Genomic DNA, 22,088 nt, shown 5'->3' with positions numbered 1-22,088 from the left:
TTCTTCAGAGTCGGGAAGCAACAGGAATCTGCGACCTTTCAAATACAGGGTTTCTTTTCAAGAGATGCAAGTCTCCTTTACAGAGAGAGGTTTTTTCTGGGTCGTCCAGTTTGATCTCCAGGCAGGTCAAAAAACAAATTACAGAATGCCTGCTCTTTGTCCAATTGATTGGTTTTTAAAAGGGTCCAAAATTAAAGTAAATCTTCCTGAGCTGATCACATGACCAGACACAGTGTCTCCCCTGTCATTCTCAGTGTTGCTCTGAGGAGGTAAAAACCATTGGATGGCTTCCTTCAAACTGCTTGCTTTCCTATTCTTTTATACAAAGTCAACATCCAAAACTTTCAGCTATTTGCAGGTGTCCATGTCCACCGAAAATCCTTTTTCAATTTGTAAAACACACAGAATTATAAGTTTTTAATACAAAAATAAACCCTTGTAACACAATAAATACATCAGTTACTTGAGTGATAATTAATCCCCTTCCCCCAATATGGTCCTGAGAATCTGTGGGTCATGAGTGGTGAATTTTATTATCTATTACACAGGATGAATATTGGGCTGTGTTTATTGAATCATCCACTTCTGTAACTGATTATGGTTTGACGGATCAATTCTTATCTATGATTCACATTCCTGACACATGTAACCTGTACCAATCTCTGCCCTTAGCTCAGTGAGGTGTGTCCCTGTGAGGAGAGACAACTATAACTGAGGAACAGACATATCAGGTTTTCATAATACAGAGATCAGACCGAGGGCAGTAAATCATAACATTACTAAATTGTTAATGATGAAATAAATTATACACTTCTCTCAGTTCTGATATCATTCTGGTTAAAATAATTGCACCTTCTCTTGTGATCAATATCCTTTTTGTCATATGGAGACCAGAACTGTACACAGTACGCTAAGTGTTGTACAACCAAGGTTCTGTATTAGTTTAATATCAGCTCTTTACTTTTTCAATTGCATTCCTCTGGAAATGAACCCCTGTGCTTTGTTTGTATTTTTATGGCCCTGTTAACCTGCGTTGTTACTTTAAATGATTTGTGAATCTGTCCCCCTGAACCCCTTTTTCCCTCGACCCCATTCAGATGCTTATTTTCCAAAGTATATGAGGGAAGTTTCTTCTTCTGACCAAAACTCAGCACCTCACACTTAGCTAGACACGAGAATTAATTTTCTACTTAAATGTTCATTGTGCAAGTTTATTAATCATTATTAATAATGTCTTCAGGTATTTTGTTGCATTCTTCCTCTGTATTAATGCTACTCTAAACTCGGATTTGTCTGCAAATTTTGAAATTGTGCTCCTACTTCCCGAGTCCATATTGTTCATGTAAATGGTTAACGACAATGTTCCCAGCGCTAATCCTTGTGGAACACCACTTCCCACCTTCCGCCAATCTGAGGAAATACTTTTAACTCCTACTCCCTGTTTTCTGTTTCTGTAGCCAGCTCACTGTCCATTCTGCTTGTCCCCTAACTCCACTTGCTCTGAGATTAGTCATGAGTCTGCTGTGTGGTCCCTTATCGAAGACCTTCAGAAAATCACTGTATATCACATCATCTGTATTAGTCTTATCCACTCTTTCTGATATTATTCAAAGAATTCAATAAAGGTGGCCATCTATGACCTTCCTTGTTGAATATGCACTGACTACTCTTTATTATATTATGTGAATTCAGAATTTCTTATCCACAGCTGTTACGTAAGTTTCTAAATTCACTTGAAAAAGCCCTTCAGAACAATCCTGCAGGGGATGCAGTGACGAAGTGGGCCCACATCAGAGACGCCATCTATGACTCAGCAATGACCACCTTTGGCAAACGTGAGAAGCAGAATGCAGTCTGGTTTCAATCTCACTTTGAAGAGCTGGAACGTATCATAGCTGCTCAGCGCACTGCACTGTTGAACTACAAGAAAGCCCCCAGCGAGTTGGCATCCGCAGCACTGAAAGTAGACAGAAGCGCTGCACAAAGAACGGCCAGGTGCTGTGCAAATGACTACTGGCAGCATCTATGCAGTCTTATTCAGCTGGCCTCTGACGCTGGAAACATCAGAGGAAAGTATGATGGCATTAACAGAGCTTTTGGGCCAACTATCAAGAAGATTGCCCCCCCTCATGTCTAAATCAGGGGAAACGATCACTGACCAACGCAAGCAAATGGACTACTGGGTGGAGCATTACCTAGAACTGTACTCTAGGGAAAATGTTGTCACTGATACCACCCTCAATGCAGCCCAGTCTCTGCCAGTCATGGATGAGCTGGACGAACAGCCAACAAAATCGAAATCAGTGATGCCAATGATTCTCTAGCCAGTGGAAAAGCCCCTGGAAAAGACGGCATTACCTCTGAAATAATCAAGAGTGCCAGGCCTGCTATGCTCTTAGCACTCCATGAACTGCTTTGCCTGTGCTGGGATGAGGGAGCAGTACCACAAGACATGCACGATCCCAATATCATCACCATCTATAAGAAGAAGGGTGACCGCGGTGACTGCAACAACTACCGTGCAATCTCCCTGTTCAGCATAGTGGGGAAGGTCTTCGCTTGAGTCGTTTTAAACAGACTCCAGAAGCTGGCTGAGCGTGTCTACCCTGAGGCACAGTGTGGATTTTGAGCAGAGAAATCCACCATTGACATGCTGTTCTCCCTTTGACAGCTACAGGAGAAATGCCGCGAACAACAGATGCCCCACTATGTTGCTTTCATAGATCTCACCAAAGCCTTTGACCTCGTCAGCAGATCTGGTCTCTTCAGACTAAGAGCAAAGATCGGATGTCCACCAGAGTTACTAAGTATCATCACCTCATTCCATAACAATATGAAAGGCACAATTCAACATAGCGGTGCCTCATCAGAACCCTTTCCTTTCCTGAGTGGCGATAAACAGGGCTGTGTTCTCGCACCTACACTGTTTGGGATCTTCTTCTCCCTGCTGCTTTCACATGCATTCAAGTCTTCAGTAGCAGGAATTTTCCTCCACACAAGATCAGGTGGCAGGTTGTTAAACCTTGCCGTCTAAGAGCGAAGACCAAAGTATGGAAAGTCCTCATCAGGGAACTCTTCTTTGCTGACGATGCTGCATTAACATCTCACAGTGAAGAATGTCTGCAGAGACTCATTGACAGGATAGCGGCTGCCTGCAATGAATTTGGCCTAACCATCAGCCTCAAGAAAATGAACATCATGGGACAGGATGTCAGAAATACTCCATCCATCAATATCGGTGGCCACGCTCTGGAAGTGGTTCGAGAGTTCACTCCTACCTAGGCTCAACTATCACCAGTAAACTGTCTCACGATGTAGAAATCAACAAGTGCATGCAAAGGCTTCTGCTGCTATGTCCAGACTGGCCAAGAGGGTGTGGGAAAATGTCGCACTGACACGGAACACAAAAGTCCGAGTGCTTCAAGCCTGTGTCCTCAGTACCTTGCTCTATGGCAGTGAGGCCTGGACACGTATGTCAGCCAAGAGCGACGTCTCAACTCATTCCATCTTCGCTGCCTCCGAAGAATCCTTGGCATCAGGTGGCAGGACCGTATCTCCAACGCAGAAGTCATCGAGGCGGTCAACATCCCCAGCATATACACACTACTGAGCCAGCAGTGCTTGAGATGGCTTGGCCATGTGAGCCGCATGGAAGATGGCAGGATCCCCAAGGACACATTGTACAGCGAGCTCGTCACTGGTATCAGACCCACTGGCTGTCCATGTCTCCACTTTAAAGACATCTGCAAACACAACATGAAATCCTGTGACATTGATCACAAGTCATGGGAGTCAGTTGCCAGTGATCGCCAGAGCTGGCGGACAGCCATCAAGGCGAGGCTAAAGAGTGGCGAGTCGAAGAGACTTAGCAGTTGCCCGCAAAAAGACAGAAGTGCAAGGGGAGAGCCAACTATGTAACAGCCCCGACAACCAATTTTATCTGCAGCGCCTGTGGAAGAGTCTGTCACTCTAGAATTGGCCTTTATAGCCACTCCAGGCGCTGCTCCACAAACCGCTGACAACCTCTAGGTGCTTACCCATTGTCTCTCGAGACAAGGAGGCCAAAGAAGAAGAATATATTATGTGTTCCTAGATGTTTTTTCTGTTGCATCTTTGAATAAGGATTCCATTATCGCTCCGAACACTGACATTATGCTAACTGGTCTGTAATTTTTTGGACTTGTTTTATGTTCTGATGATGATTAATGAACAGATATTCATGCCTCTGCTATCTTTACATTTTTTAGTATGTGTGGATGCAATCCATCTGAACCAGAGAGGTTTCTCTCTCTGATTATTTTATCAACTATCTCTCCACTTTGTATCTTACATGTCTTGAAGATTTAAAGAATTTTTTCACTATTATTTGAAAGTTTAGCTCCTCCCGTCAGAGATCTCATTTCCTTCTTCCTCATCGACTGGGTCATTCTGGCCCCGACTGTCCCACAACACATGAAAATTCCTTTCTTCTGAGCTCGGAGCTGTGCTGCAGAATTCCATTTACATTTCTGTCCATGCCAGTCTGCCCCTCTCTGCTCCAAAGTCCGGTCAACATGAGCTGTTCGTAAACTCACAGTGTATGGGATCACCATGAGGTCATTTCCCGGCCAGTTTCCCACCACCATCTCCTGCTGGGACATTCCGAGGATCCCATTTGGAATTTATTCATTTTGTTTCATTCACTCACCATTCCCACTGGAACTCCTCTCTGCCTCACCGGCTCTGGTCTCGGAATGAAAATCTTCACAGGTTCCTGATCCTGATCCCCGTTCAGGGACCCTGTTGTAAATATATGTGTGTGGATTTTGGGTGTAAACACTGGGATATTCCACACTCAAAATTTGTCACTATGGGAGCTGCATGTGTCATAGAACATCGAACATTACAGCGCAGTACAGGCCCTTCGGCCCTCGATGTTGCGCCGACCCGTGAAACCATCTGACCAAAACTATTCCATTTTCATCCATATGTCTATCCAATGACCACTTAAATGCCCTTAAAGTTGGCGAGTCTACTACTGTTGCAGGCAGGGCGTTCCATGCCCCTACTACTCTCTGAGTAAAGAAACTACCTCTGACATCTGTCCTATATCTATCACCCCTCAACTTAAAGCTATGTCCCCTCGTGTTTGCCATCACCATCCGAGGAAAAAGACTCTCACTATCCACCCTATCTAACCCTCTGATTATCTTATATGTCTCTATTAAGTCACCTCTCCTCCTCCTGCTCTCTAACGAAAACAACCTCAAGTCCCTCAGCCTTTCCTCTTTAGACCTTCCCTCCATACCAGGCAACATCCTAGTAAATCCCCTCTGCACCCTTTCCAAAGCTTCCACATCCTTCCTATAATGCGGTGACCAGAACTGCACGCAATACTCCAGGTGCGGCCGCACCAGAGTTTTGTACAGCTGCTGCATGACCTCGTGGCTCCGAAACTCGATCCCCCTACTAATAAAAGCTCACACACCATATGCCTTCTTAACAGCCCTATTAACCTGGGTAGCAACCTTCAGGGATTTATGTACCTGGACACCAAGATCTCTCTGCTCATCTACACTACCAAGAATCTTCCCATTAGCCCAGTACTCTGCATTCCTGTTACTCCTTCCAAAGTGAATCACCTCACACTTTTCCGCATTAAACTCCATTTGCCATCTCTCAGCCCAGCTCTGCAGCCTATCTATGTCCCTCTGTAACCTACAACATCCTTCGGCACTATCCACAACTCCACCGACCTTCGTGTCATCCTCAAATTTACTAACCCACCCTTCTGCACCCTCATCCAGGTCATGTATAAAAATGACAAACAGCAGTGGCCCCAAAACAGATCCTTGCGGTACACCACTAGTAACTAAACTCCAGGATGAACATTTGCCATCAACCACAACCCTCTGTCTTCTTTCAGCTAGCCAATTTCTGATCCAAAGCTCTAAATCACCTTCAACCCCATACTTCCGTATTTTCTGCAATAGCCTACCGTGGGGAACCTTATCAAACGCCTTACTGAAATCCATATACACCACATCCACTGCTTTACCCTCATCCACCTGTTTGGTCACCTTCTCGAAAAACTCAATAAGGTTTGTGAGGCTCGACCTACCCTTCACAAAACCGTGCTGACTATCGCTAATGAACTTATTCTTTTCAAGATGATTATAAATCCTATCTCTTATAACCTTTTCCAACATTTTACCCACAACCGAAGTAAGGCTCACAGGTCTATAATTACCAGGGCTGTCTCTACTCCCCTTCTTGAACAAGGGGACAACATTTGCTATCCTCCAGTCTTCCGGCACTATTCCTGTCGACAATGACGACATCAAGATCAAGGACAAAGGCTCTGCAATCTCCTCCCTGGCTTCCCAGAGAATCCTAGGATAAATCCCATCTGGCCCAGGGGACTTATCTATTTTCACACTTTCCAAAATTGCTAACACCTCCTCCTTGTGAACCTCAATCCCATCTAGCCTAGTAGTCTGTATCTCAGTATTCTCCTCGACAACATTTTCTTTCTCTACTGTAAATACTGACGAAAAAAATACATTTAACGCTTCCCCTATCTCCTCTGATTCCACACACAACTTCCCACTACTATCCTTGATTGGCCCTAATCTAACTCTAGTCATTCTTTTATTCCTGATATACCTATAGAAAGCCTTCGGGTTTTCCTTGATCCTATCCGCCAATGACTTCTCGTGTCCTCTCCTCGCTCTTCTTAGCTCTCTCTTTCGATCCTTCCTGGCTAGCTTGTAACTCTCAAACGCCCTAACTGAGCCTTCACATCTCATCCTAACATAAGCCTTCTTCTTCCTCTTGACAAGCGCTTCAACTTCTTTAGTAAACCACGGCTCCCTCGCTCGACAACTTCCTCCCTGCCTGACAGGTACATACTTATCAAGGACACGCAGTAGCTGCTCCTTGAATAAGCTCCACATTTCGATTGTGCCCATCCCCTGCAGTTTCCTTCCCCATCTTACGCATCCTAAATCTTGCCTAATCGCATCATAATTTCCTTTCCCCCAGCTATAATTCTTGCCCTGTGGCATATACCTGTCCCTGCCCATCGCTAAGGTAAACCTAACCGAATTGTGATCACTATCACCAAAGTGCTCACCTACATCTAAATCTAACACCTGGCCGGGTTCATTACCCAGTACCAAATGCAATGTGGCATCGCCCCTGGTTGGCCTGTCTACATACTTTGTCAGAAAACCCTCCTGCACACACTGGACAAAAACTGACCCATCTAAAGTACTCGAACTATAGTATTTCCAGTCAATATTTGGAAAGTTAAAGTCCCCCATAACATCTCCCCTGTTACTCTCGCGCCTGTCGAATATCATCTTCGCTATCCTTTCCTCTACATCTCTGGAACTATTCAGAGGTCTGTAGAAAACTCCCAACAGGGTGACCTCTCCTCTCCTGTTTCTAACCTCGGCCCATACTACCTCAGTAGACGAGTCCTCAAACGTCCTTTCTGCCGCCGTAATACTCTCCTTGATTAACAATGCCACACCCCCCCCTCTTTTACCATCTTCTCTGTTCTTACTGAAACATCTAAATCCCAGAACCTGCAACATCCATTCCTGTCCCTGCTCTACCCATGTCTCCGAAATGGCCACAACATCGGGATCCCAGGTACCAACCCATGCTGCAAGCTCACCCACCTTATTCCGGATGCTCCTGGCGTTGAAGTAGACACACTTTAAACCAAGTTCTTGCTTGCCAGTGCCCTCTTGCGTCCTTGTAACCTTATCCCTGACCTCACTACTCTCAACATCCTGTACACTGGAACTACAATTTAGGTTCCCATCCCCCTGCTGAATTAGTTTAAACCCCCCCGAAGAGCACTAGCAAATCTGCCCCCCAGGATATTGGTACCCCTCTGGTTCAGGTGAAGACCATCCTGTTTGTAGAGGTCCCACCTACCCCAGAAAGAGCCCCAATTATCCAGGAAACCAAAACCCTCCCTCCTACACCATCCCTGCAGCCACGTGTTCAATTCCTCTCTCTCCCTATTCCTCGCTTCGCTAGCACGTGGCACGGGCAGCAACCCAGAGATAACAACTCCGTTTATTCTCGCTCTAAGCTTTCACCCTAGCTCCCTGAATTTCTGCCTTAAATCCCCATCTCTCTTCCTACCTATGTCGTTGGTGCCTATGTGGACCACGACTTGGGGCTGCTCCCCCTTCCCCTTAAGGATCCCAAAAACACTATCCGAGACATCACTAAGCCTGGCACCTGGAAGGCAACACACCAACTGTGAATCTCTCTCGTTCCCACAGAATCTCCTATCTGTTCCCCTAACTATGGAGTCCCCAATGACTAATGATCTGCTCCTCTTCCCCCTTCCCTTCTGAGCAACAGGGACAGACACTGCGCCAGAGACCTGTACCCCACTGCTTACCCCTGGTAAGTCGTCCCCCCCAACGGTATCCAAAACGGTATACCTGTTGTTGAGCGAAACGGTCACAGGGGATCCCTGCACTGCCTGCTGGTTCCCTCTCCTTCCCCTGACGGTAACCCATCGACCTACTTCTTTTACCTGAGGTGTGACTACCTCCCTATAACTCCTCTCAATAACCTCCTCCGCCTCCCGAATGATCCGAAGTTCATCCAGCTCCAGCTCCAGTTCTGTAACGCGGTTCTCGAGGAGCTGGAGTTGGGTGCACTTCCCGCAGATGCAGTCAGCAGGGACACTCTTGGCGACCCTTACCTCCCACATTCTGCAGGAGGAACATTCAACTGCCTTAACCTCCATTCCCACTGTTCTAAATTCCCAACAAATCGACTGAAAACCAAGCTATGTTGCCTTTGTGTCGGATACGTGGACCATTCTTTGTACCAATCCTACTCAGCTCCCCTCCTTCACATATTTCTCTGATACCTTGATGATTGTGCTGGTGTCATTTCCTTCTTTTGCCTTGAACTGGAAAGGTACATCAACATTGCTTCTAATTTCCACCCCTCCCTCGTCTTCACATGGTCCATCTGTGACACTTCCCTTCCCTTCCCTGACTTCTCCAACTCCATTTCAGGGGATTGGCTGTCCACCAATATCTACTGTAATCGAAGCGACTCCCACAGCTACCTTGATTATACTTCCTCCCACCCGTCTTCCTGGAAAGACTCTGTTCCATTCTCCCAGTTTCTCCACCTCCGTTCCATCTGTTCTGACGATGCTACCTTCCACACCAGTGCGTCTGAAATTTCTTCATTATTAACAGGGCCCTCGACCGTGTCCATCCCATTTCTCACATTACTGCCTTCACCCCTTCCCTCCCTGCCAGAAGCTTTATAACATTCCCCTTGTCCTCACCATCCACCCCACCAGCCTCCACACTCAACACATCATCCTCCAACATTTCTGCCACATCCAGCTAACTCCACCACTAAACATATATTCTGCTCCCTCCCTTCTCCACACTCATTGTGACACCCTGATCCACTCCTCAATCACCCCCAACATCAGCTCCTCCTCCCCAGGCACTTTCCCATGCAAACACAGGAGATGTAACACCTGCCCTTTTACCTCCTCCCTTCCCACTGTCCAAGGCCCCAAACACTCCTTCCAGGTGAAACAGTGATTGGACATCTTTCAATTTCTTAACAGTATTCGCTGCTCACGATGGGATCTCCTGGACATTGGGAGAGGAGCAAACACAGATTGAGTGATTGCTTTGCTGAGTTCCTCCATTCAGTCTGCAAGTGTGACCCTGAACTTCTGGTCACTTGGCATTTTAATTCTACATCCCACTCCCACTCTGACCTCTCTGTCTCTGACCTCCTACACTCTTCCACTGAGGTTCAATGAGGAACAATATTGTATTTTTCAATTAGGTATTTTAATGTCTTTCATTGCTCCCACTTTCTGGGACGGCCTGTGCTGGTAATGGAGGATGGCTGCAGCAGAGTCACTGGGAGTGGAGGGGGTGTGGGCTGGTGCTTGGCGTGGGGATCCCCTATTGGTACAAAGCTCCAGGCTGGTCCACACCCCTGGGGCCTACCCACCATTCTCCATCACTTTTCCAGGCCACTGGAGCCTTCTCCTCTTTGCCAGATTTTCCATGCTCCCCTCTCCCTCTGTTATTCTTCTGTAACCATTTACACCTCCTCTGGACCCATCCTCTGTTTCTTTAATTGTCCCATTCACCTTGTACCATCATCCCTTTTATCATTGAATCACTCCTGCCCTCCTCCCCATCACAGACCTTCCTTTTTGTTCTTTCCTCCCCCTATACCCCACTTTTCACTGACTACATGATTGCTTTAAAACTGTTAATCTCTAATATCTTCCAGTTCTGATGAAAGCCTATCAGCCTGAAACATTAACTCTGTTTCTTGCTCCACAGATGCTGCCTGATCTGCTGAGTGTTTTCAACATTCTCCTATTTTTATCAGATTTACATCATTTTCAGTATTTTGTTTTTACTCCAATGTTTATTCCTGGATATTAACAGGGGTGAGTGACATAGGTGGGGAGGGGAGTTCAGAGTTTTAACTCCACTGACTGTTTCTTTTATCCTTGACAGGTTCCCCGCCCTGAAGCCAGCCTGATTGACAGGCTTGACTTCCAGTCGGGCAGGGCGGACTCTGGAGCAGGCCTCCGGACCAGGGCGGTCCAAATACTGACCCTGGTGTTTTGGGGGAGATGCCTGATATCGAGGGGTGTCCAATCACCATCTCCAGAGGGAGAGAGAGTGGTTACATCCGGATCGCTTGTGTCTCAATCCGGAACCCTGCGGGGGGTCTCCTATCCAGCAGTGTTTTCCGAGTCAGGGGATGAGGAGCGGGAGGGGAGGGGGAGTCTAGAGTCTGATCCCCAACCCTGGGGAGGGGTCTCCTATCCTAGAAATTGGTTCCAGGCAGGGACGGGGTGGGTTATTTTTTAATTGTTCATGGAATGTGGGTGTCGCTGGCCAGGCCAGCATTTATTGTCCATCCCTAGTTATCCTTGAGAAGGTGGTGGTGAGCTACCTTCTTGAGCTGTTGCAGTCCATGTGGGGTAGGTACACCCACAGTGCTGTGAGGAAGGGAGTTCCAGGATTTTGACACAGCAACAGTGATGGAACGGTGATATAGTTCCAAGTCAGGTTGGTGTGTGACTTGGAGAGGAACTTGCAGGTAGTGGTGTTCCCATGCATTTTCTGCCTTTGTCCTTCTAAATGGTAGAGATCACAGGTTTGGAAGGTGTTGTCGAAAGAGCCTTGAGGAGTTTCTGCATTGCATCTTGTAGATGGAAAACACTGCTGCCACAGTGCATCGGTGGTGGAGGGTGTGAATGTTTGTTAATGGGGTGCCAAATAAGTGGGCTGCATTTTCCTTAATGGTGTCGAGCTTCTTGATTGTTGTTTGAGCTGCATCAATCCAGGCCAATGGAGAATATTCCAAAACACTCCTGACTTGTGTCTTACAGATGATGGACAGGCATTGTGGAGCCAGGAGGTGAGCTACTCACCAGAGAATTCCCAGCCTCTGTCCTGCTCTTTTAGCCACAGCATTTATGTGGCTGGTCCAGTTCAGTTTGTGGTCAATGGTCACCTCCAGGATGTTGATAGTGGGGGATTCACTGATGGTAATGCCATTGAACATTAAGGGGAGATGGTTAGATTTTCTCTTGTTTGAGATTGTCATTGCCTGGCAGTTGTGCAGAGTGAATGTTACTTACCAATTATCAGCCCAATCCTGGATATTGTCAAGGACAATACTGCCTCTGGACACGGGATGATTTAGTATCTGAGGAGTCACGAATAGTGGTTACCACTGTGCAATTATCATCCAACATCCCCATTTCTGACCTTACAATGTAGGAAAGGTCATTGATGAAACAGCTGAAGATGGTTATGCCGAGGACACTACCCTGAGGAACTCCTGCAACGATGTCCTGGGACTGAGATGATGGACCTCCAACAACCACAACCATCTCCCTTTATGCTAGGAATAACTTCAACATGTGGTGAGTTTTCTCCCTGATTCCCATCGACTCCAATTTTGCTCAGAATCCTTGATGCCACACTCGGTCAAATGCTGCCTTGATGTCAATGGCAGTCACTCTCACCTCACCTCTTGAGTTCAGTTCTTTTATCCATGTTTGGACCAAGGCTGGGATGTGGTCAGGAGCTGATTGGCCCTGGGGGAACCAAAACTAAGCAGGTTATTGCTGAGAAAGTGCTGCTTGATAGCACTGTTGATGACCCCTTCCATCATTTTGCTGATGATCGAGAGTAGACTGATGGGGTGGTAATTGCCTGGGTTGGATTTGTCCTGCTTTTTATGTACAGGACATACTTGGGCAACTTTCCACATTGCCGGGCAGATGCCAGTGTTGTAGCTGTACTGGAACAGCTTGGCTACGGACGTGGCAAATTGTGGAGCGCGAGTCTTCAGTACTATTGCCGGTATATTGTCAAGGCCCACAGCCTATGCAGTATCCAGTGCCTTCAGCCATTTCTTAATTTCATGTGGAGTGAATCAGATTGGCTAAAGTCTGACATCTGTGATGCTGGGAACCTCAGGAGGAGGCCGAGATAAATCATCCACTTGACATTTCTGGCTGAAGATGGAAGCAATGCTTCAGCCTTGTCTTTTGCACTGATGTGCTGGGCTCCCCCATCATTGAGGATGGGGATATTTATGGAACCTCCTCCTTCTGTTGTTAGTTGTTTAATTGTCCATCACCATTCATGACTGGATGTGGCAGGACTGTAGAGCTTAGATCTGATCCGTTGGTTGTGGGATCGCTTAGCTCTGTGTATTACATGCTGCTTCCGCTGTTTGGCACACAAATAGGTATGCCTGGTGCTGCTCCTGGCATGTCCTCCTGCACTCTTCATTAAATCAGGGTTGGTTCCTTGACTTGATGGCAATGGTAAAGTGGTAAATGGTAAAGATATTCCTGACCATGAGGGTATAGATTGTGGTTGAATACAATGCTGTTGCTGTTGATAAGGGCCCACTGTGCCTCATGGATGCCCCGTTTTGCATTGCTAGATCTGTTCGAAATCGATCCCATTTAGCATGCTGGTAGTGCCACACAACATGATTTAGGGTATCCTCAATGTGAAGACGGGACTTCGTCTCCACAAGGACTGTGCGGTGGTCACTCCTACCAATACTGTCATAGACAGATGCATCTGCAGCAGGCAGATTGCTGAGGATGAGGTCAAGTATGTTTTTTCTCTCTTGTTGGTTCCCTCACCACCTGCCACAGCCCAGTCTAGTAGTTATGTCCATGAGGACTCGGTCAGTAGTGGTGCTACAAAGCAACTCTTGTTGATGGACATTGAAGTCCTCCATCCAGAGTACATTCTTGTGCCCTTGTAACCCTCAGTGCTTGTTCCAATTGGTGTTCAACATGGAGAAGCTCTGATTCATCACCGAGAGGGGGCGGCAGGTGTTAATCTGCAGCAGGTTTCCTTGCCCATGTTTGACCTAATGCCATGAGACATAATTGGCTTTCAATTCAATGTTGAGGACTCGCAGGTCAACTCCCTCCCGACTGTATACCACTGTGCCAACACCTCTGCTGGGTCTGTCATGCCTTTGGGATACAAACAGTGTGACGGGCACAGAGGGGATAACGTTCTTGAAATTTGTTCATGAGAACTTTTTTAGCCAGCATGTAGCAAGTCCAATGGGAGGGGACGCAATTCTGGATTTAGTCTTTGGTAATAAAGCTGGGCAAGTGGATGAAGTAACAGTGGGTGACGATTTTGGAGATAGTGACCATAATACATTTAGTTTTAGCATAATCATGGAAAAGGACAAAGATAGAACAGGATTAAACATTCTAAATTGGGGGAAGGCAAATTTTACGAAATTGATAGGTGACCTGGTGAAAGTGGACTGGATACAAGGAATCCACTGGCAAACCAGTGGGAGGCATTCAAAAGCGAGATACTCCAGACACAGTGTAGGCATGTCCTCACAAAGATAATGGGTGGTACTGTCAAATCTTGAGCCCCCGGTTATCTACAAGCTTACAGGGTAAGTTAAAGCAGAAAAAGAAAGCTAATGACAATCAAAAAAATTGTAATACTTTGGAAAGCCTAGAGGAGGAGAAAGTGCAGGGGTGAAGTAAAAAAGGAAATTAGAAAAGCAAAGAGAGGACATGAAAAATTATTAGCAGGTATAATCAAGGAAAACCTGAAGATGTTTTACCAGCACATTAAGAGCAAGAGGATAACTAAGAAAGGTTAGGGCCGATCAGAGATATACAAGGGAACTTATGCGTGGATGTAGAAGATGTGGGCAGGCCCTTAATGAGTTTTTTGTCTCTGTCTTCACAAAGGAGAGGGTTGATGCAGACATTGTAGTTAAAGAGGAGGAGTATGAAATTTTAGACAGGATAAGCAAAATGAGAGTGGAAGTACAAGAGGGTCTGGCATCCTTGAAAGTGGATAAATCACTAGGGCCGGATGGATTGCATCCTAGGTTGTTAAATGAAGCCAGAGAGGAAATAGCGGATGCGCTGAGGATCATTCTCAAATCCTCACTAGGTACAGGCGAGGTACCAGACGATTGGAGGTCTGCCCACTTTGCACCATTGTTTAAAAAGGGTGCGAGGGATCAGCCAAATAATTACAGGCCAGTCAGTCTGACCTCGCTGGTGGGTAAATGGTTAAAATCAATTCAGAGGTACATAATAAACTACCACATAGAAAGGCACAGGTTAATTAGGGATAGTCAGAATGGATTTCTTAGCGGTAGGTCATGTCTTACGAAGTAAATTGAGTTTTTTGAGGAAGTAACAAGGATGATTGATGTGGATAGTGCAGAGGATGTGGTCTACATGGATTCTAGTAAGGCATTTGACAAGACCTGCATGGCAGACTGGTAGGTAAAATGAAAGCCCATGGGATATGGTGGAATGGGGCAGCTTATATCCAGAATTGGCTCAAGGATAGGAAACAAAGGGTAGTAGTCAACAGATGTTTTTGCAAATGGAAAGCTGTTTCCAGTGGTGTTCCACAGGGCTCAGTGCTTGGTCCCTTGCTCTTTGTGGTATATATTAATGATTTGGACTAAAATGTGGGAGGCATGATTGAGAAATTTGCTGATGACATAAAAATTGGCCAAAGAGTGGATAGTGAAGATAGCTGTTGACTCCAGAATGATATAAATGGTTTTATTGGGTGGGCAGAAAAGTGGCAAATGGAATTCAATCCAGAGAAGTGTGAGGTATTGCATTTGGGGAGGGCAAATAAAGCGAAGGAATACACAATAAACAGGAGGATACAGAGAGGGGTAGAAGAAGTGAGAGACCTTGGAGTGCATGTCCACAGGTCCTTGAAGGTGGCAAGACAGGTAGATAGAGTGGTGAAGAAGGCACATGGAATGCTTTCCTTTATTGGCCAAGGTATAGAATACAAAAGCAGGGATGTAATGCTGGAACAGTATAAAACGCTGGTTAGGCCACAGCTGGAGTATTGCGTACAGTTGTGTTCACCACATTACAGGAAGGACAGAATTGCTCTGGAAAGAGTACAGAGGAGATTTACAAGAATGTTACCAGTGCTTGAAAGTTGCAGCTATGAGGAAAGATTGGATAGGCTAGGGTTGTTTTCCTTAGAACAGAGGAGGCCAAGGGGTGACTTAATTAAGATATGAAAAATTATGAGGGGCCTAGATAGAGTAGACAGGAAGGACCTCTTTCCCCTAGCGGAGAGGTCAATTACCTGGGGACACAGATTTAAGGTGATTGGGGGAAGGATTGGAGAGGAAATGAGGAAAAACATTTGTAGCCAGAGGGTGGTGGGTGTCAGGAATTTACTTCCAGGAATGGTGGTGGAGGCAGAAACCCTCGATTCTTTTAAAAGGTACCTGGACATGCACCTGAAGTGCTGTAACCTGCAAGCTATGTACTAGGTGCTGGACGGTGGGATTAGATTAGGGACTAGTTTGTTCGGCTGGCACGGACACGACTGGCTGAATGGCCTCCTTCTGTGCTGCACTTTTTCTCTGGTTCTCCGGTTTAAGTGGGCAGCTCGGAGTTTAAACAGGGAAACCAGGCCGATCCAAGTTAAAACTGTTAAACAGATTTAATCAGAGACTTCCAGCCTCATTGAAATATTTAAATTACCAACTCGCCCCCTGGGAGCGGTTGTCTGTCCGTCCCCTTTCCCAACTTCATTAAACCCAGAAGTGGGCAGGTCGGAGGTCAGTTGGGGTCCAGGTTGAGATTTTAAAATTTACTCCTCTGACCTGCCTCCAATCGCCCTGTTTTTGGTACTAAAATCCTGCCCTTACTGTCTGGGTCAGACACGGAGAATGTTTGATCAGTAATTTCCAGTCTCTTTTCCTTTCTCTCTCTTACAGTTAATTTACTGGCGATTGTGATCCTGTCCCGGGGAAAGTGCGGCCTCTCCACCTGCACCACTCGCTACCTGGTGGCCATGGCAACGGCAGATCTACTGGTCATTATCACTGGGGTCATACTGTGGCAGATCAGTTATTATTATTTCCAGGGATCTTTCCTGTACATCACCCCTGTATGTAGTGTTATCGGGGTCCTTAGTTTTGCAGCCATAGACTGTTCTGTCTGGTTCACCGTCACTTTCACCTTTGATCGATTTGTGGCCATTTGTTGCCAGAAGCTGAAAACTAAATATTGCACCAAGAAAACAGCGGCAGTGGTTCTAGCAACAACCTGCATTCTGTTCTGTTTAAAAAATGTTCCCTTCTACTTTACATATGAACCTGGAGAGATAATCGACAATGTACCGTGGTTCTGTAATACGAAGCCAAGCTCTTATACTGATCCTGGATGGGTGGGATATGACAGGTTTGATATGATTTTAACCCCATTGATCCCATTTGCTTTAATTCTGTTGCTCAACTCTCTGACAGTCAGACACATTTTAGTGGCCAGTCGAGTTCGTAAGGGACTGAGGGGTCAGAGCAAGGGAGAGAATCGCAGTGACCCAGAGATGGAGAGCAGAAGGAAGTCAGTGATTTTACTCTTCACCATATCCGGCAACTTCATACTTCTGTGGTTGGTGTATGTTACAGAATTCTTTTATTATAACATTACAGGAACAGAACACAGGGATTACACCGATTCTGAATATATATTTCAACAAATCGGATGGATGCTATTGAATTTAAGTTGTTGCACAAACACATTTATTTATGGGGCAACTCAGTCCAAGTTCAGAGAGCAGGTCAAGAGTGCGGTGAAATATCCAGTTAAATCAATTATTCATTTAATGAATAAACAAAACAACTGAGAGCAGCTCAGTGGCGGGTCCCAGTGCTTCCAGTTCATGAATGGAATATTTATCCCCACTAGGAAAGAAGTCACCTTCAGCTGGATGACCCGGGTGTGGCGGCCACACACACCAAAGAGCAGCGGAATGGCAGGCAAGAGGTGACTTTTGGAGGAGCGGACAGAAGGGCGCAGGAGTGGTTTCAGAGCATCCCCTGCAGGACAGGTGGGAAACAGCAGCCACAGTCTGGCCTCCACCTCCACTGGTTCCATTTTCAGCTCCTCACATCTGCTCAGAAAATAAAACCTGTTTTTATAAAAAGCAAAATGCTACAGATGCTGGAAATCGTCTCATGACAGCTGATTATTATTACTACCGTTTCTTTCCCTCTCTCCCTCACCCCAAGTCAGTCGGTGGTGTTGGTGGGGATCGTGAGGAGATTCAGCAGATGCCAGAATTGGAGGACCACAGAGATCTCAAAGGATTGTCGGGGCTGCAGGAGGTTACAGTGATTGGGAGGAGTGTAGGGTCTGGAGGACAGTCTATGAAAGACCCTGAATACATACTGCAGGATAATTCCCCCACTCACCAGATTCTGTGAAGGATCATGAATGCATACTGCAGGATAATCCCCCCACTCACCAGGGTCTGTGAAAGACCCTGAATACATACTGCAGGATAATCTCCCCACTCACCAGAGTCTCTGAAAGACCATGAATATATACTGCAGGATAATCCCCCCCAACTCACCAGGGTCTGTGAACGACCCTGAATATATACTGCAGAATAATCCCCTCACTCACCATGGTCTGTGAACGACCCTGAATATATACTGCAGGATAATCCCCCCACTCACCAGGGTCTGTGAAAGACCCTGAATATATACTTCAGGATAATCCCCCCACTAAACAGTGTCTGTGAAAGACCCTGAATACATACTGCAGGATAATCCCCTCACTCACCAGGGTCTGTGAAAGACCCTGAATACATACTGCAGGATAATCCCCCCACTCACACATGTCTGTGAAAGACACTGAAAAGAGACTGCAGGATAATCCCCCCACTCATCCGGGTCTGTGAAAGACCCTGAATACATACTGCAGGATAATCCCCCCCAAAAAACCGGGTCTGTGAAAGATCCTGAATACATACTGCAGGATAATCCCCCCACTCACCTGGGTCTGTGAAAGACCCGGAATAAATACTGCAGGATAAGGTCCCCACTCCCCTGGTTCTGTGAAAGACACTGAATACATACAGCAGGATAATCCCCCCATTCATCCGGGTCTGTGAAAGACCCTGAATATATACTGCAGGATAATCTCCCCACTTACCAGGGTCTGTGAAAGACCCTTAATACATACTGCAGGATAATCCCCCCACTCACACAGGTCTGTGAAAGACCCTGAATACAGAATGCAGGATAATCCCCCACACTCACCAGGGTCTGTGAAATACCCTGAATAAATACTGCAGGATAATCCCCCCACTCATCCGGGTCTGTGAAAGACCCTGAATACATACTGCAGGATAATCTCCCCACTCCCCTGGGTCTGTGAAAGACACTGTATATACACTGTAGGATAATCCCCCCCCCCGCCCCCCCGCCCCCCCACTCACCAGGGGCTGTGAAAGACCCTGAATACATACTGCAGAATAATCCCCTCACTCACCATAGTCTGTGAAAGACCCTGAAAACATACTGCAGGATAATCCCCCCACTCACACAGGTCTGTGAAAGACCCTGAATACATACTGCAGAATAATCCCCTCACTCACCATGGTCTGTGAAAGACCCTGAATACATACTGCAGGATAATACCCCCACTCACCAGGGTCTGTGAAAGATCCTTAATATATACTGCAGGATAATCCCCCCACTCAACCGGGTCTGTGAAAGACCCTGAATACAGACTGCAGGATAATCCCCCCACTCACACAGGTCTGTGAAAGACCCTGAATGCAGAATGCAGGATAATCCCCGCCACTCACCAGGGTCTGTGACAGACCCTGAATAAATACTGCAGGATAATCCCCCCACTCCCCTGGTTCTGTGAGAGACACTGAATACATACTGCAGGATAATCTCCCCACTTACGAGGGTCTGTGAAAGACCCTTAATACATACTGCAGGATAATCCCCCCACTCATCCGGGTCTGTGAAAGACACTGAATACATACAGCAGGATAATCCCCCCACTCATTCGGGTCTGTGAAAGACCCTGAATACATACTGCAGGATAACATCCCCACTCACCAGGGTCTGTGAAAGACCCTTAATACATACTGCAGGATAATCCCCCCACTCATCCGGGCCTGTGAAAGACCCTTAATACATACTGCAGGATAATCAGCCCACTCATCCGGGTCTGTGAAAGACCCTGAATACATACTGCAGGATAATCCCCCCCACTCACCAGGGTCTGTGAAAAACCCTGAATACATACTGCAGGATAATCCCCCCACTCATCCGGGTCTGTGAAAGACCCTGAATATATACTGCAGGATAATCCCCCCACTCACACAGGTCTGTGAAAGACCCTGAATACAGAATGCAGGATAATCCCCCACACTCACCAGGGTCTGTGAAAGACCCTGAATACATACTGCAGGATACTCCCCCCACTCACACAGGTCTGTGAAAGACCCTGAATACAGAATGCAGGATAATCCCCCACACTCACCAGGGTCTGTGAAAGACCCTGAATACATACTGCAGGATAATCCCCTCACTCACCAGGGTCTGTGAAAGACCCGGAATAAATACTGCAGGATAAGCTCCCCACTCCCCTGGTTCTGTGAAAGACACTGAATACATACAGCAGGATAATCCCCCCACTCACACAGGTCTGTGAAAGACCCTGAATACAGAATGCAGGATAATCCCCCACACTCACCAGGGTCTGTGAAAGACCCTGAATACATACTGCAGGAAAATCTCCCCACTCACCAGGGTCTGTGAAAGACCCTGAATACATACTGCAGGATAATCCCCCCACTCACACAGGTCTGTGAAAGACCCTGAATACAGAATGCAGGATAATCCCCCACACTCACCAGGGTCTGTGAAATACCCTGAATAAATACTGCAGGATAATCCCCCCACTCATCCGGGTCTGTGAAAGACCCTGAATACATACTGCAGGATAATCTCCCCACTCCCCTGGGTCTGTGAAAGACACTGTATATATACTGTAGGATAATCCCCCCCCCCCACTCACCAGGGTCTGTGAAAGACCCTGAATACATACTGCAGGATAATCTCCCCACTCACACAGGTCGGTGAAAGACCCTGAATACATACTGCAGGATAATCTCCCCACTCACACAGGTCTGTGAAAGACCCTGAATACATACTGCAGGATAATCTCCCCACTCACACAGGTCTGTGAAAGACCCTGAATACATACTGCAGGATAATCTCCCCACTCCCCTGGGTCTGTGAAAGACACTGTATAAATACTGTAGGATAATCCCCCACCCCCCCCCACCCCCCACTCACCAGGGTCTGTGAAAGACCCTGAATACATACTGCAGGATAATCTCCCCACTCACACAGGTCTGTGAAAGACCCTGAATACATACTGCAGGATAATCCCCCCCACCCCCCCACTCACCAGGGTCTGTGAAAGACCCTGAATACATACTGCAGGATAATCTCCCCACTCACACAGGTCTGTGAAAGACCCTGAATACATATTGCAGGATAATAACCCCACTCACCAGGGTCTGTGAAAGACCCTGAATACATACTGCAGGATAATCCCCCCACTCATCCGGGTCTGTGAAAGACCCTGAATATATACAGCAGGATAATCTCCCCACATACCAGGGTCTGTGAAAGACCCTTAATACATACTGCAGGATAATCGCCCCACTCAACCGGGTCTGTGAAAGACCCTGAATATACACAGCAGGATAATCTCCCCACTCCCCTGGGTCTGTGAAAGACACTGTATATATACTGTAGGATAATCCCCCACCCCCACCCCCCACCCCCCCACCCACTCACCAGGGTCTGTGAAAGACCCTGAATACATACTGCAGGATAATCTCCCCACTCACACAGGTCTGTGAAATACCCTGAATACATACTGCAGGATAATCCCCCCCACCCCCCCACTCACCAGGGTCTGTGAAAGACCCTGAATACATACTGCAGGACAATCTCCCCACTCACACAGGTCTGTGAAAGACCCTGAATACATACTGCAGGATAATCTCCCCACTCACACAGGTCTGTGAAAGACCCTGAATACATACTGCAGGATAATCCCCCCACTTATCCGGGTCTGTGAAAGACCCTGAATATATACAGCAGGATAATCTCCCCACTTACCAGGGTCTGTGAAAGACCCTTAATACATACTGCAGGATAATCCCCCCACTCAACCGGGTCTGTGAAAGACCCTGAATACAGACTGCAGGATAATCCCCCCACTCATCCGGCTCTGTGAACGACCCTGAATATACACAGCAGGATAATCTCCCCACTTACCAGGGTCTGTGAAAGACCCTTAATACATACTGCAGGATAATCCCCCCACTCACACAGGTCTGTGAAAGACCCTGAATGCAGAATGCAGGATAATCCCCCCCACTCATCCGGGTCTGTGAAAGACCCTGAATACATACTGCAGGATAATCTCCCCACTTACGAGGGTCTGTGAAAGACCCTTAATACATACTGCAGGATAATCCCCCTACTCACCAGGGTCTGTGAAGGATCCTGAATACATACTGCAGGATAATCTCCCCATTTACGAGGGTCTGTGAAAGAACCTTAATACATACTGCAGGATAATCTCCCCACTCACCAGGGTCTGTGAAAGACCCTTAATACATACTGAAGGATAATCCCCCCACTCATCCGGGTCTGTG

General features: G+C 46.7%; 1 protein-coding gene across 1 annotated transcript; it reads left to right on the top strand.

The window, feature by feature from the left end:
- Positions 1 to 1,816: 1,816 nt before the first annotated feature.
- Positions 1,817 to 17,228, top strand: LOC137345781 (probable G-protein coupled receptor 139). The gene is made up of 4 exons (XM_068009036.1): positions 1,817 to 1,963; positions 10,533 to 10,619; positions 12,756 to 12,798; positions 16,318 to 17,228. Exons 1-4 carry the CDS (start codon positions 1,817 to 1,819, stop codon positions 17,226 to 17,228), a joined length of 1,188 nt encoding a protein of 395 aa, XP_067865137.1.
- Positions 17,229 to 22,088: the final 4,860 nt, after the last annotated feature.

Source organism: Heterodontus francisci, chromosome 29, assembly GCF_036365525.1.
Source record: "Heterodontus francisci isolate sHetFra1 chromosome 29, sHetFra1.hap1, whole genome shotgun sequence".
NCBI lineage: Eukaryota > Metazoa > Chordata > Chondrichthyes > Heterodontiformes > Heterodontidae > Heterodontus > Heterodontus francisci.
The sequence above is the reverse complement of the archived record's forward strand: the minus strand, read 5'-3'. Positions and strand labels throughout refer to the sequence as shown.

What these genes read in the sequence shown, in the direction of transcription:
- LOC137345781 (XM_068009036.1), top strand. Translation starts at nt 1,817, where the DNA reads ATGACCACCTTTGGCAAACGTGAGAAGCAGAATGCAGTCTGGTTTCAA. An exon ending in TGGCATCCGCAGCACTGAAA is followed by an intron (nt 1,964 to 10,532) that starts GTAGACAGAAGC and finishes TATCCTTGACAG; the next exon opens with GTTCCCCGCCCTGAAGCCAG. An exon ending in CAGGCCTCCGGACCAGGGCG is followed by an intron (nt 10,620 to 12,755) that starts GTCCAAATACTG and finishes AGCTCTGTGTAT; the next exon opens with TACATGCTGCTTCCGCTGTT.